Here is a 16392-nt window from a genome sequence, read left to right on the forward strand (position 1 = left end):
AGGAGGAACCTTTTTTTAAGGCAGCTAGTAGTATTTTAGTCAGAAAGTCTAGGACTCCCTGTTGTAAAAGATTTCAGTGACCTTTTTGAGATATTCTAACATTCCTGCTGTTTACAATATAATTTGAAAATTTGGCAGGGTAAAAACCAAATTTGAGGCCTTTGGGTTAGAGGCATATCTATCAAGACATTCCACTCAGGTTTTATTGAGTAATGAACAATAGAGAATTGCCAGGCAATCTGCAGGCAAATGCTGTCAGCCTGCCAAAACAATAATTGAGCATGAAAATTTTATAGCTGTGTCGCTTCCAAAATAGCAGCAACCAACTCTGCTCTGAGAACTTTTGTGGCTGCTGTGATAAGAGGGTGAGAAGAAGAAGCCAAGCCACACTGTAGTTTTTGTATTCACGTAAATAAATTGACTAAGAATATGAAGAACAAGTATATAACAGTCTGATACACAGTTCCCTAAACCAAGCTCTTAAAATTTGAGCTGTGCCAAGCAGTCAGCAGCCTTTTTTTCCATAGCTGTTGTCTCTTAGACAGCTCATAAACACAGGGAAGGTTGCTGTGTGGGATGGGGCATCCTCCCACCAGAGTTCTGAAATGCTGAGTTAGTACCATCTGCTGAGTTATCTTACTCTGGGTGCCGTTGGGACATTATCCTGGCCCTCCATATGTGGGACAGAAAGCCCTGCTCTGGAGGCAGTAGAATGGCACCCACTGACTTCCAGGAGAGATTACTCATCTCATGTGAGCCTGGAGCCTACAAGGTAACTCCCTCAGTGGTAACAGTGATGAAAAGGTGATAGGACTGGAAAACAGGATATTCTCTCCATGCACAAAACTGGTGGAGCAGGGACATGCCTGTGCCAGCCTTGAACACCAGCCCTAATGGTGCTGGGAGGACTCTTATTCAGTGTTGAAACCTCAGCAAAGCCCAGCATCAGGAGCTTGATGTCCTCTTCCCAAAGCTGACAGGACAGGAAGAAGCCAGGCAGGAACATGTATGCAGCACCTAAACTTGGCTAGGAATAACAATAAAGCAAAGAAATAGTGTTGGGGTTCCCTCAGAGAGGCATTTACACAACCCATAGTGTGTTTTCCTGGTCAGAGTCCATAAGAGAGGGCATTTGCAGATCTGCTGATGCAGGAGACACTGTGCTGTCCATGCTTGTCCTCCCCATGATGCCTCTGCTTCATGAGTGGCCTGTGGCCCTGGCTGCATTCCAAAGCACCTGCTTGAAAGCAGCTGCAGAACAGGTCCAGGGATCCTCCTGGAACTCCAACTCACTTCAGAGCTGTCTCCCTATTATTGGATAGCTCTTAAAGCAGAACAGGTACCCCACAAGGTTTTCCAGCTAGCCTGAGCCTGCATAGCTACAAGCTTGTATTTATTTGTAAACACCGCTCAGTGCTGTAAAGGATGCACAAAAAAAATATATATTTCCTGCTTCTGAAGAACTTCTTTCATAAGAGTTAACAATTACAGCCCTGGGGTTGGGATTCAAAACCCTAAGGACTTGTGTCTATGGCCATCTTAAATCTCCTCAGATAGCCCAGACTTCTCCAGGTGTTGTCTGGGCCGAGGTACCTGCAGCAGCTAAAGGCCAGGCTCGATACTCATGGGGATCTAAAATAACACCAGAAACATCTGTTTGGGCACCTGAATATCTCTGCTGGCTTTTTAAGAACTATTTCACAGTGTTAAACCACCTGTGATGCTCTGGAGAAGAAATTAAATTAATCTCACTGAAACACTTGCTATAGTTCATGTTTTGCAGTCTTTCCCTGAACAATGCAGAAATTTCTAAATTTGGGTTTTATATAGCCACCTCTCTTGTGTTTATTTAATGTGGTTTTCCCTGCTTTTTCTCAAGTCCAGACTTTGTGTTTTGTTAACATTATAAACAGGCATTCTTTTCCCGTGTTTTTAAGCAGTGGCATAGAAGTGCAGTGCTCCTCTCATTTCAGTTGGGACATTGGTGACAGCCTTTGTAGCCAGAAACTTCTGGGTTTTTTTCTTTTCAAAAGACTTGCTGAGGAGTTCGCTGTCAGTCATCTGATGACTTTAAACTGATGAGAAAAGCTTTCTGCCACCACTGTAACATCAACAAGGCGAAAGAAGCTGAAACAGACTGACTTTGATTTGAGCTGTTAGTACCAGACAAACTCACAAATATGATCATTAGTTCTCTAACTTCACTGGCAAATCTTTCCACAGCCCTGGAAGAGCCCGAAAAAGCGTACTAATGTTTTGTAGAGGGGTGAATTTAAGACCTGGGGTTTGAACTCCCTGGCACTCCGTAAAAAGTAGTTTTGGTTTTGGTGGAGCAAGTGTGGAAATGTAGCTACAGACTTTTTCCTTCAGCACAGGCCAGCTGACAAAGAGGTTCAGGACTCCAATATTAGCCAATATTCACCACTCAGAGGAAGTTGTCCCCAAGGACTGAAAGCTGGGCTGGAATCCTTTGGAAATGTGTCTGTGCTTCTGTATACTTGGAATTGATATTGATACACACATTTAAACATTTTGTTCTCAAAAGAAGCACTGAACATTATTCAGCCCCAGGGCCCCAAGAAAATGCCACTTTGGGTTGAGAAATTCTGTGTTTGGGCAAAAGAGGAGTGTTGCAATAACAGATGTAATCCTAGAAGAAGATTTGTGGGCAGAAGGCTGCAGATACAGCTACACAGCCACAAACCCTGGAATTTATTTCAGCATTGCTGTCATGCATGCAGGGTGTGCTTGTGCATACATTATACCCAAATTAACACCATGAGCACAGGACTTTTCTGATGCGGCATAACAGATTTATTGGCTTCAGTTAGGGAGGAATATTTGATCTACAAATGAGCAGGTGATATTTTGAGAGGGATTTTTTTTTAAGGAAGATCCACATTTGCTAGGTTGGTTCTTTGTTAGTGGCGGCAATTTGGAAGGTATTCTAATATTAGAAGTTCTGCGGAGGAATATGCTAATGCCATAATCTTCTTATCTGAGAGATTATATTATTGATCAGATACTTTTTTCATGTGTCCTTGTAACTTATCACATGCATTTCAGATGTTAAGTTCTGGAAATTAGAGACCTCTCCCTGCAACCCAAAAGCAACAGAGACAGGTCGTACTATAAAGACACAGGAGATACAGGCAGCCAACAGAGTGCTGTGGACATGTGGCTCTCTCACTCACCTCCCTTTATTTTGAAATTCAGTCCTAGATATGGAAAATTTTCAAAGTCAAACATATTTAACTTTGAGTCTCTGCTTTTAGAAGTTGGATGGTTTCATGGATCAGGATCTTTAAGTATAAATAAAACCAAATCAATTATCATTACCACAGTAGGTTCTCTATTGAAAGAGCATGTTTACTTGTCCTCTGGCTGTCCTTGCACATGGACACACAGACACACAGACACATGGATTATTATTTCAACTCACTGTCATCAGTGAGTTGAAATAATAATCCTTTGGATTTAAGGAGCAGAAGCCTTACAGAGACTCTGGTAACATCAGTATGAACATGGTCAAAAATAGCTAAAAATATTTATTTTAAAATGTTGGATGTGTTAACCTGTGTATAAGATCCACAGATAGGAGAAAAGAAACTATTAGCTTTGGAGAAACTTTTAAGCTAGAAAGTTTTTATATCAACTTTTTAAAGGAGGTGCCAGCTGCCAGAAGTGAGGAACTGCAGCTGTTTTTTTGTTTGGTCTTTCACCAATGCTTTGAAATCCCCATTTTAGAACAATTATGTTACAGTCCTGCATATAAGGCATCTCCTTCTCTTGTCATTTCCCCAACTATCACAGGTGTTTGTTTATAGTTGTTTCCAGTGCTAAGTACAGAAATGTCCATGAATTAAAAAGCAATCTATCAAACCTGATCATCTAGTAAAATGAAACTAAGGGTCCCTTTTCATGCAGTAGTCATATAGCTGGAATAGATGAGCAGTATCCTTTCTGAAGCTGTTACATGTGGTTGGCACCCTACAGTAAGATAAAATGTTTTGAACTTGCAAAAAATCATGCCCTTTAGTCAGAGGCTGCTAATCTTTTGCATTTGCTTTGCCCTGTAGACGACTGAACACACTGAACAAGTGCGCCTCAATGAAACTCGATGTGAACTTCCAAAGAAAAAAGGTAAGGGAACTTCATTACATATACCCTGGCTTTTGTGATAAGACCACCCCAATTTAGCCTTTAATTCAGTAATGCTCTTAAAGGTAAGTTAAGCTTATTTTACCTTGAATGTGAATGTCAGAATTATCTGGATGCATGACAATATCAATTGCTGGATCTTGAAATCACAGATAGAATAGAAATTGTGAGTAAATGCTACGTGTGTTAGAAGAGCTCACACAGTACTTAAACTCTACATGTGTGCAATTAAAGTTAGTGGGTGAGAAGAGAGTAAAGCTTTATTAGACTGGCTTGTTTGCCAATGCCATATGAGTACACAGTGGAAAATCCTGCTCAGAAAAAATGGAAGCTGCTCAGATGAAAATAACATCTTTTCTTTGTTTCTTGTACTGACTTCTTCCCGGCTAAGAATATGAAAATAAACTCTGTCATCCTTACAAGCTCCTGTGTAACATGGGAATTATCTGAGCACAAAGGGTTTCAGTGAGGGCTGCAGAAACAGCTTGTTGATTTTGAGAGTTTTGTAACATGTCCAGCATTAACTGTTGAACGTTTGGTTTTCTGGTCACAAATTCCCCAAAGTCCTTGAGTGTTGTACAATGGTAGTTGTCAGCTCTGAGAAATCTTGGTTGCTGTTTTTCCTTCCTGGAGTGTTTGTCTAGTGCTTTTTAAAAACTGCCTCTGAGAGCTGCATTTTTGATGTCTTTGCAAATTCAGTCTCATCATACTCTATTCAGTGTTTGAGGGAACTTCAACAGAGGATGGTTTTAATGTCCAGATATCCTGCTTGGGCACATCTGCTTGTTTCTCTGTGTACTAGCCTCTTTAGCTTCTATTTTGTCCATTTCCTAGAGCTGCAGGGACTTCTTTTCACTGCATCAGGGATTTTTCTTGTCTTGGGTTTTATGTGTTAAAAAGGGAGGATTTTTGAGTTTGTTTTTGTTTGTTTGTTTTGTTTTTGTTTTTTTTTTTTTATTATTTTTTGTTATGTTTGTTTTTCATTATTTTTTTGCTCCACTCTTCCCTGTTCTGAATGGACTGAAGTCCTCAGGTGCTCTCCTTGCAGATGACCATTAATTTGTGGTGGAGGAGACATGGCCCTACTTGGTACTCTACTTGGGAAAGAAGCTAGTTGGGTCCATACCTGCACAAGGCCTCAGAGCAGCTGAGCACAGAAAAATGTAGTCATAGAGGAGTTGGAGGAGATTTTAGTCCACAGATACACAGCAACTGAAAGTAGAAGAGAATGTGGGTGAGAGAAGAGGGAGGAGAGCCTGCTGACAGGAGGAAATGTAAATGCAAGTGTAAAAGCCAGAAACTGGGTCTGTACTTGATCACCAAACTAAATAAATCTTTTGCTGTAGACACTGCCTTTCCTAATAGTCTCTATGGTGATCTGAGCAATGAAATGCAAGATTAGCCTGCTTTGGAACTTCAGCATAACAGGTATGCACAGGACTTGCACAGCTTCTTGAGTGATTCACCAAAATATGGCCTAGCAAGCTGCCAGGCAAGGTTCCTGTGAAAGCCAGCACAGCATGAGCGTTCCCCACTGCCCACTCTCCCACCCAGACCATTCCCACTGTGGGCTGCTCTCTTCCCTTGGCTTCATCAAGATGCAAACAGAAATCCTCATGTATGTGTTGCAAATATGTCCGTAAGCGATTTGGACAGACAGAGATTAGCCTTTGGATTAACTGCCTTCTGCAGCTGTCGATTTATGAGAATTCCTGCCCCCAGCTGGAAAAATGTGCCAGAATTCCACCGTAAATAAATCCACTATTTGCCTTTTGTTAGCATCCCTCTGTATTTCAGGCAAGTTCACCCTCAGTCAAAAAGCTGTAGTATTTTAAATCAGCTGTGACAAATCTGTGAATCAAAACTTCTTTCTCTTTGGCAAATGTTACCGGTCACTCCTCAAGAAACTCTCCCCTTCTCATCTTCCCAAACATAATGGTATTAACTGGACTTTTGAAAATGCTGCAAAGCCATGCACTTGATTTCACCCTAGGTCAGTAGAAATACACAGTCACTGCTCCAAAATGTCTGCTCTGCCTGTGTCAGATGAATCATTGCTTTCAGACCTTCTCCTGATCCGCTGTCCCCCTAGCTGGTGACATGTGGGTGGGCTAAGTGCTCTCAACATTTTTTTTTGGGACAGTTTCGTTAGTCAGGACACTCAGATGTCTGACAAGAACAGTGGGTCATTCAGGATCTTCGTGGCTTCCAGAATTTCTACTGATTTCATCAAAAGAAAAGCACAGTATGTCATAGGACTCAGAGTGCAGCTGAATTTGTAGTGAGTCACCATGGCAGTATTTCAGCATCCAGATATTTCATTTCATATTTGCCTGATTTTGCTTCTGATGAAACACAAGCATGTTTCTTTATCTATTAAAAAGAACACAAAGCTAAGCCTTTAATTAATTGAGCTGAAAATTTTGACACCGAAAAACTCTGTATTTTCTAAGTGACTCTCGGGCAGAATGTAATCCTGTCTTTGCTGTGGTTAGAGGCAAAACTTGTTTACTACCAGTATCTATTTCTGTTCATCTCAGCTTTGTATTAAAAAAAAAAAAAAAAAAAAAAAAAAAAAAAAAACCAAAAAAAACAACAAACAAACAAACAAAACAAAAAACCCACAAACTTTTGATTTAAGGTATATTTACCACTGAATTTATTTTTATTTCTGTCTTCTGTTCTGTACTCTCAGTGTTTTTTGCAATGTCTCTACCACTCTGGCTACTTTAATCGATTCCAGCTTGTAGAAAATACAGGCTAAATCCTGTCAGCTCATACAGTAATGTCAGTGCAGCTACAGGGATTTGTGTCAGCTAAGAATCTTCTTTAAGGCCCCTTTGGCATATTGCAATGTAGAACAAATTTTAAAAATATGTTTATCCTATTGGCTGGTGCCACCAACGCTTCAGCAGCGGTATGCTTTGTAGATATAATTACCACTGCTAAATATTTAAAAGTACGTACCCTTGCGGTTTTTAAAAGATCCACTTTGTGGCACTACTAAGACCACGATAAATGGATTTTTAAGTTCCTGAGGCTGTGCAGTCCTTTGGTCCATATATGCATACAGCAAGCTGTGGAGTTAAAACAAAGGTAGAGCTGTCTGATATGCTATTTCTTCCCTGCAGACAAAATGGCCAAAGCAATATTAGCCTTCTCTAGCCCCTTCCCTCATACTTCACTAGGTGCTCAGTTTTTCTCTGTAACAAGCCACAGAATGAGGATCTCCATTCACTCCTGTAAACTCACAGGAGCACTGCACACCTCAACGTTAACAAAAGAAAGAAGAACGCCTAAACCCAAAATTTCACAGCTATATTTTATTTTATGGTTTGGACATAATCTAAAACATCTGGCTGACTTGAAGTGATAAACTGGCAAAAGTTTATGGCATCAGTGAGACCTGGCACGCTATTGATCCCAATCTCCAGCTTTTGAGGTTTCACACTATTTAAGGTTTTGGGCGCTCTTGTAAAATTTGGTTTACATTTTTCAATTAGACAGGCCAGCAAAGATCTAGTCAGAGATTGCAGATAACTTTACCATCGAAACTTCATATAAAAATACTTCTAATAATAGACTTTTAAAATGAGAATTTTTCCATTCCCAAAATAGTCTTTCTGGTTTAGCACCTCATTTTAGTCTGACAGCCTGTCATATTTTACTGCCTTCATACTGCTTCCAAGAATGTGAAGAGCTGTTTGGATGTCATGTAGGTGAAGTTAGTTTGTTCTGCTTTAAAACAAATGCAGAAGAATAACGCAGTATAAGCCCAGTTCAAAGTCAGGCAAAGGGTACTCGTTAGGAACTGTGGGCTTCATGCTGAAGATGTATCTTTTTTGTTTGAGCAAACAGATGAGAAAAATGTCGTAGGGTGAGGTTTTTATCTAAATTCTTTTTCAAGGCACACATTCTCTGCATTGCAGAGTAGCTCCTGGAGCTGCCTAAACATAAGCATGGCTCTGCACACCTCCAGCTGATGGAGGAAACCAGGAAGGGCTGTGGGGCTGCTGCTGCCTCAGGAGAGGTTGGAGGAAGCCAGAGACAGTGGGGCAGGCTCAGGTCACCAAGTTTGGGGTGCCTCTGATGATGACAGCAGTGAAGACAGTGATTCCCACTGTAGGAAAGCTCACCTCAGCTGCAGATGCTGCCCAATCCCACCTTGAGCCTGGCTGCTCCTCCTGCTCACATCTCACGGCTCTGTCTCTGCTTTCCTTTGCCTGCACTCAGACACACCCTAAGCAATACTGCCAAATATTTTTTTTTATTGTTCTTTTAAGCATCATGGTTATTTATCTGTAGTTATGTTCCTGAAACATAAATCTTGTTAGATGTATCTGGCCTGTGAAGTTTATAGATGTTTATTTAGTTCTCACTGCAAAACTACGTGCAGCACCACATATTTGCTGTCTTGGATTTTTAAATAGCTCACATTGATGTAGTACCCAGCTACTTCCCTGTCTTTACATGTGTATCTTAACACCACCCCTGCAAATCAGGAATTCTTTACTTTGGCCTTTCAAAACATTTTTCTTCCTAAACAGTCACTGTGGGCATCAGCCCTACACAATTCAGTGCACAGGCAGGGCATGGAAGCCAAGAGGTATCAGTGGGACTCCTAACATGAAGAAGGCTTTTCTTGTTAAGATGTTTGTGGCCTTTACCATTAAATGAAAGAGGATGTTATGAAAGGAATGATGACCAGTCTTCCATAAACTTGGCTCAGAGAGACTTTGTTGCCTGTGGCTCACCTGGAGCAGCCCAATTGTGTTAATTCAAACATCAGGTATAATTCAAGTTAAAGCACACAATTTTAACTTGTCACTTGCTTTTTTTCCAGAGTGAAGATTCAGATGAAGAAGACCTCTGTGCTATCAGTAATAAATGGACTTTCCAAAGAACCAGCAGACGATGGTCTCGGGTGGACGACATTGATGCTTTGCTTCACCGATCGGACAGACATGGCTCTTCTGGGGACATTAAAATGAAGAACACGACAAGCAGTGAGAGCGTCCTTACAGACCTGAGCGAGCCTGAGGTCTCATCGATCCACAGCGAGAGCAGTGGGGGCAGTGACAGCAGGAGTCAGTCTGGCACCACCAGCACTGCCAGGAAGGCCTGCGACTGCTCTTCCCATCATGATGGGGAAAGCACCCTGCTGCAGGACTCCACTGCAATAAACACAGCCCTGTCCCCCAAAGACGGCCTGAAGAATGAAAATCCACCCCGAGCCAGAGCAAAAACCTTTCTAAAACGCATGGAGACACTAAAAGCAAAAGCTGTGCATGGAAAATTAAAAGGGTCAGGAAGAACAGGTCCTTTAGAGATCAGCGGACCGGTTCTCCAGTTTGAGCCAAAATCCTTGAAAGACATGCACTGTGTACAGATAGTCAATGGCGATCTCCAAAATCTGGGGCAAGATTCAGCCAAAAGAGGGCTTCCCTTTTCTGCCAAATCCAGCAGTGACAGCAGTCAGTCTGAAAACAGCAGCAGTGGGGTGAGCACGCCATGTCTGAAGGAACGCAAATGCCATGAAGCAAACAAGAGAGGTGGGATGTACCTGGAGGACCTGGATGTTCTGGCAGGAACGGCCTTACGGCAAGTGGTGGACCAAAACCGCAAAAATGAATTTCATTCCCAAGAGAACTTGGTTGTGCACATTCCCAAGGATCACAAACCAGGGACCTTCCCAAAGGCACTTTCTATCGAAAGCCTCTCACCTACAGACAACAATAGCAGTGTAAACTGGAGGACAGGCAGCATCTCTTTGGGAAAGCAGAACTGCTCTACGCCAAAGGAACCTGGACTGATGGCTGGCTGTCCTAAGGAGAGCAGAATTAGTATTTATGACAATGTGCCAGGATCCCACTTGTATGCTAGTACTGGGGACCTCCTGGACATAGAGAAAGATGTTCTTTTCCCTCAGTTAGATGACATTTTGCAACATGTCAATGGACTGCAGGAGGTGGTCGATGGCTGGTCAAAGAAGGTGTTGCCAGGTGTGCCAGTTGATGTGTCAGTCAGGGAATCCCCACCATTGCCTTTCCAGTCGCCTACACAGATCACTCTTGATTTTGAAGGAAACTCTGTGTCTGATGGCCGGACCACCCCCAGTGACATGGACAGAGATGGAACATCCCTGAATGAATCAGAAGCCACTGGTGTTAGGGACAGGAGAGACTCTGGGGTGGGAGCATCGCTCACAAGGCCAAGCAGGTAAGTAGCAAAATTTTGTATACAAATCCACAGACTGTGAAATACAATATAATGAAGCAGAGGTTCTCAGCCTGGGAGTCAGAAGGCACAGGGTACTATTATAGTACTGCTCATCCTGTATGGGGATGGGGACTTCCAGGGAAAGGTGGGACTTTGAGGTAAGGGACAATCTGCTGTGGAGATTCTTACGTGGAATCAATGCAGAATTGGTTTACTAGAGCAAACTAAGGCATTTTTTTATCTCTTGACTCATTGATTATATAGTAGGACCCCATATATGTTGTAGGATGTATTTCTAATTTGTCTTCTAAGTTAGACACCCATGTCTTTATGAATCTGTAGATTTATACACTTTTTTAATGCACTGATCTGCTTTTAAAAATGTGCTTCTTTGTGCTGAAAGAGAGCTCTGCCTCAGCCCCTTACATGGGTGGGATGAAATGATGGTGAGTGATCGACTTCTTAATAGAGTGAAAAGTGGAATTTTGTTAATAGTTTACAGAGCTGTTTTAAGTCAAAGTGATTACCTCCTGTTGAGCCAAGTACCAGTGGTCCTGGGCAAAAGCTTTTATGGGTCTAAACTGTTGTATGTAGGGTGGCTTTGTAAGTGCAAAAGCAGGGAGAACATACCTAGTATTTTCTGATAATGCTCGTATTTTCTGATCTGCTATCAGTCTTGTCACACCCTCACAGGGGACTCTGCCGTGCCATAGTTTGCTGCTGACTGTGCTTGCTCACCACCACCACAAAGGTGAAAGTGAACTGGAGGAAACTATTGAGTAAACGAGCAGTGCCAAAGTTTCTAGAATTTGAGCCAGAACTTACATTTAGTGAAACAAGAAAATAAAATTAGGGGTTTTTTTTCTGATGAATCCAATATATAGAGAAAGTGCATTGGTGTAAAAAGATGTGAGTGGTTCAATAGCTTGGTGATTATAGCTCTAGCTAAGGTGACACAGGTTTAATCTTTTTTCAAAAAAATCCTTCAGCATTTAATAACAGAGATATTTGAAGAACCTCATCTCCAAATACCTCAGTGGTCAGGTCAGTCCCCTGGGAGGTGAGGGACTAGGCATCAAATACCAATTCTGAGTCAGGCAAAGAGCATTTGTATCTACATCTCCCACATCCTGTTGGAAGTGTGTGGGCTAAAGACCAAAGCAGGCAGCACTGCTTCCCCAAGTATAAGGACAGGACCCACACACACTTGTGAATCTAATGTTAAAAAGACAAAACTTGGGCATTTCCAAAATTAAAGAGATTGACTAAATTGTTTTAATCTCCAAGGTAAATTTTCTTTCAATTGATACACCACAAGCCATCACATATGTGCGTGTTTATGTATGTTTTATATATCTCCCAGCCCTATCTCACAGAACACCATCTTTTCTGCCCAAAGCAGTTCTCTGACTTTTCTATCATTTCTTTTGCTAAAGACAATTACGATGGCACAGTTTCCAAATCTCTCATCGCCTGAGCCGCTCCATTGCATCACTTCACATCAGCAACCAGTCAGCAGCCCAGCTGAATCTACTGCAAAAATTCTCTCTGCTTCGTCTCACTGCCATCATGGAAAAGTACTCCATGTCAAACAAACATGGCTGGACCTGGTGAGTACCACTGGTAATTGGAAGGAGACTTTTCAGAAAAAAAAAAATAGTTTCTTCTAATTCTGGTTCTCTGTTAGTAAGTAAACGCAATTAGAAGGAACCATGGACTTCAAGTGTAGGATTTAAAACTGTCCATTTTAATCTATGTTGCCTAGTGGCTCATTGGCAAGGTCAGAAATAGATCCTGGAAATCTGACTTCATTCCTGTGCTGTAACAGAGAGACTACCCTGGCCTTTTGAAGAATGCTACAGTTCCAGAAATATAAACAGGAGTAGGAGAGAGTGACTAAAATGTTGAAAAAGTTTACAGTAAGTCCTACCCAGAATTTGTTTAGTGATTCAAAAAGAAACAGCTGCTGCTTCATGTGTTTGATATTGCTTTGTTTGTGCTTTAAAAGAAGGGTTAGAATAGTTATGGGATTTTTCTCTAGAAATAAAAGATGCTGACTTTGGACCTGTGTCAGAGGGAGCTTGCAGCCCTTGCAGCTGTGAGAGCTACCTGCTCACTCAGGGAGTCGAGGGAAACACACATGGATGGAAATGCTCACAATGTGGCTCCTTCTCTAGCAACTGGCTACAGAAACCTGCATTGTTTTGTGGTGCACAAACCCTGGTGGGCCCAACAGGTTGAGGTACAGCAGAAAAAAAAATGTGCATGGAAAAGGGTTTAAAAGTATCTGAGAAATAAGCAAAAGGATGACAGAATCTTTCCGTAATACATTGAGGCTCCCAGTCCAGAACAGTATACTTGATATTTATATTACGATTTTCATGCTCAAAGCACCTCCCCAAAATCCCACTAAATTCATGTGTGAGCTATGTAAGGCAAGTGTCCCTTTAGAAACGGAAAAATAGATACAATAGATACATGGGAGATTCACCTCACTGACATCAATCATTAGGAAAAGTTAAAAGAGTAATCTGTTATAAATCTAGTCTGAGAAAATCAGGTTGGCTGTTTGTGGTGGGAGGGAAAAGACATGCAACCCCAAAGCAGCCCATTAAATCCAAGGCTGAGGGTTTGGGTGACCCTCCAGAGGTGTCTCTCCCTAGAGCAGGTAGGGAGATAATCCAGACTACTGAGTCTTTCTAAATCTTTGTAAGAGAACTGAAATTCAGTAAGATTAATCCACATTTCACTGCTCTCCTTTGGTGCACTCCCTGTGGCTAGCTGACATCTGCACTGAAATGAATCTCACCTTACCTAACTTCAAATAAGCAGACTAGAATACAGCAAGTTCTAGGTCCTGCTGTTTGTACAAGGTTTTCATCCTGAGAGATACTTCTTCAGTTTTTATAATAAGTCTCTAAGGGTTTTTAAGAGAGGGACTTTATATAGCTGTAGAGTTACACACTGTACTTTTTCGGTAGGTAATTTAAAATGAGATTTTACTTCTTCCCACACAGATGACAAAAGTCTTAGTCACATTCGGGTCATATTCATCCTTTTTATTTTAATTCCATGGCAGTCATGACTCCCAAAAAGGGAATCTAGTTGGTTCTTATTTTCATCAACCAATTTTTTGAAGAAAGCAAGCTCACTATCCTCACTTAAGTTACTCAACTAGAATAAATCACATAACACAAGGGAGGAATCTGACACATAGGGATTTCCCACCATCATTTCTTCTTGTAAAGTTTTAGTGAATGGAAATACTAAATCATGTAACTGGTAGTACAAAGATCATTCAGCATGTTAGAGGACTGAGCCTCCTTTTCCCTCCTCACTCAGGTTTGCTCTGCCATTCCTGTGAGTCCCTAAAAGATGCTTTAAACCTTGTTGGCTTTGGCTGGATGACACCTGTTAGTAAAAGGTTCTTGTTAGAACTGATTGTTATGCTATACCTTAGAGGCCATCCACTTACAGATATTAAGAAATTAATAAATTATGCAAAGTGTAAAGTGTCTGTGTATTGTTCATTAAACATTATTTCACCGTCTTTATTAAAAAGGCCCCAGTTACCAATTTCTGTCAGTAGCGTTACTCAGAAAGTGTGTAATTACCCTGATTTTTTCATGTTCATGTCAATTTTTTGAGGTCTGTGCCAAAGTTCATGAAGAGGATGAAAGTCCCTGACTACAAGGACAAGAATGTCTTTGGTGTGCCCCTGATAGTTCATGTCCAGAGAACAGGGCAGCCTCTGCCCCAGAGCATACAGCAAGCCCTGCGCTACCTACGGACCAACTGTTTAGACCAGGTAGGAGCTTTACTCCATGGACTTGTTGGTTTTTCCTGAAAAGCCACTTTAAGCAAGCAACAGTGAGCATTTTTGTACTAAGTACCAGGATTATTTGAAGATCATTATCTCTCATGTTGGGCCTCAATCTCCTCTGGTGATTTGATAGTTGGTGCCAATACTAAAAGTTTTCCATTTTGAGATTTGTATCCAGCTAATCTGTTGAATTTTTGTAGCTATAACAGTCCTGCTGATTTGTATACCACAGTTTACTTCAGAGAACATTTTGAGATCTTCATGTATATTGAATGAAACCTGGGAAGAGATCAGGACTACCCACTTTTACATGTATCTGTACTGCTTATGCCACTGAGGGTTAACTGCATTCACCATTTCACAAGATATGGTACAAAAGGTTTTATTTACTTAGCAAAGACAGAAAAATCCAAGAATAGAGAGCAAACTCAGCAAAATATTCCAAGTATTCTGTTGACAGAGTCAGATATATCCAGATAGTTAGGTCAGCAGGGGTTCAATGCCAAAGCCATTATGGTACATTGCCTTTTATAGTGTTCTTAGCTACAACAAGCCAGCTGGGACACCCTCATGCTCAAAGTATTTCAGATTTTTTTATTCCCTTTAGCTATAGAGGGACATACTAATCATATTTTTACTGTTCTTCCCCTAAGGATGAGGATGTGTATTTTTATGAACATAGGACTGGGAGAAACCCCCTGGCTGTTTATGTTCAGTCCTCTACTGTTATTGACCTCATGTTATATGACCTCTTTCATAACTGCCTTTAGATAGCTGTAAATTCAAAAGCAACCAGCACTTTTCTTTCAGACTTTGCTATTTTCCTAGCTCTGAACACATGAAAACGGTGGGATTTTCTGAATCTTCACATTTTCTAATCACCATTCTGGTTGCCGATCAGGTTTTTTGTTGTGTGACAGTCATCTTCCCCAAAACTGAAAATTAAAGGTGTTCCAATGAATCACAACCATTTCCCTTTGCAGCCAGTGGGAAACACTCAGGTTCTTCCTATCAGTTCTCTCTGTAAAGGGATCCTGTAGTGGTCATACCTTGACATGTAACTCCACAGTGTCAAAAGTGAGGTGAGATGAGTTCTGCCAGCCATATGTAGTGCGGGAGCTGAGGGGCAGGATGAACAGCTTGTCAGAAATCTATGAAGAGAGGATGAAAGGGAAAAGATGCACAAGTAGAAGTGATGTATTCAGGAGTTAAAATGCCTGGTTGCCACAGTGCTCTTCTGGGTTTGTGTACTGAGCTGGGAAAGCCAGTGTAGGAAGAAAAGTAATGCAGCAAGCCTGGAATTAGTGATGAGATTGGAGGAGGAGATGCCCAAATAAGAGGAACAGAAGATGTAAGGATGGGGATGGGTTTATCAGCTAAGAAGCAGAGCAAGACAAAGAAAGAGAAGAGAAAGGATTAATTGGGGAGAATATAAAAGGGAGTATAAAAGAGAAAGAAAAAGCTTTTGAGATATTTGAGGCAGTTAAAAGGTGTTGGAAGTCTCAGACACGTATCTGCTCCATTTGTGTTTACAGGCTGGGAAGCATCAGAGCTCTGTGAAGGTCCATTTCAATTCAGTTTTGCTTTCTTCTTGGGGTAAAATTGGGAAAATACTGAGTAAAAAAAAAGGAGGAGAAGTACAAATTGGGATCCTTTAAAATATCTTTTCCCCAAAAACCTTTCCAGGCAAAAACACTCCAGGCAGTTCAGCTTCTCTGCTTTACAGTAACTCTCTTTGTTCCCATTTAATTCAAAGTCTCCTAATGCCTGGACAGAGACCTGGGCAGACTCTAGTTTCCCCCAGCATCTTGCTTATGTGTCGCTTCTGTGCATTGCAGAAGGTGGGCTGGAGTTCAGAACAGGTGTCAGAGCTTCTACTGCACACACTTGGTAAAGTTGAGGTTGTTCTAAACCATTGCAAGGTCTGGCTCCTGCCACTGAAATCCCTAAACTGGCATGAGGAGCCCCACAGTTACTTTTAGGATATATAATTCACTTTGTGAAATAGAAAATGTTTTGCCTTTTCCAACTGCATCTTTATTTCTGTCATGCATCATATGGCTGCTTGTGGGGAACATGAGGAAGATGATCCACATAGCTTGAGGACAGTAAAGAGCTTGGGGCGGACTAACCTCTGGATTAGGTCTCTTTTTATTTACAGAGTAAGTCTGTAATAATGCATAACAGAG

At 41.4% G+C, this 16392-nt stretch overlaps 1 protein-coding gene across 3 annotated transcripts in view; it reads left to right on the forward strand.

Annotated features, from left to right (window-relative positions):
- Window positions 1-16392, forward strand: part of STARD13 (StAR related lipid transfer domain containing 13) — a 140250-nt gene that overhangs the window by 108025 nt on the left and 15833 nt on the right. For all 3 annotated transcript variants that reach the window (XM_083855871.1, XM_083855870.1, XM_083855872.1), the window contains exons 4-7: window positions 4080-4143; window positions 9005-10380; window positions 11817-11990; window positions 14029-14188. In XM_083855871.1, the coding sequence (XP_083711997.1) occupies window positions 4111-4143; window positions 9005-10380; window positions 11817-11990; window positions 14029-14188 (1743 nt within the window). In that variant the 5' untranslated portion in view covers window positions 4080-4110. The remainder of the gene's footprint in view (window positions 1-4079; window positions 4144-9004; window positions 10381-11816; window positions 11991-14028; window positions 14189-16392) is intronic.

This window comes from Zosterops lateralis (assembly GCF_965231275.1).
Source record: "Zosterops lateralis genome assembly, chromosome: 2".
Lineage (NCBI taxonomy): Eukaryota > Metazoa > Chordata > Aves > Passeriformes > Zosteropidae > Zosterops > Zosterops lateralis.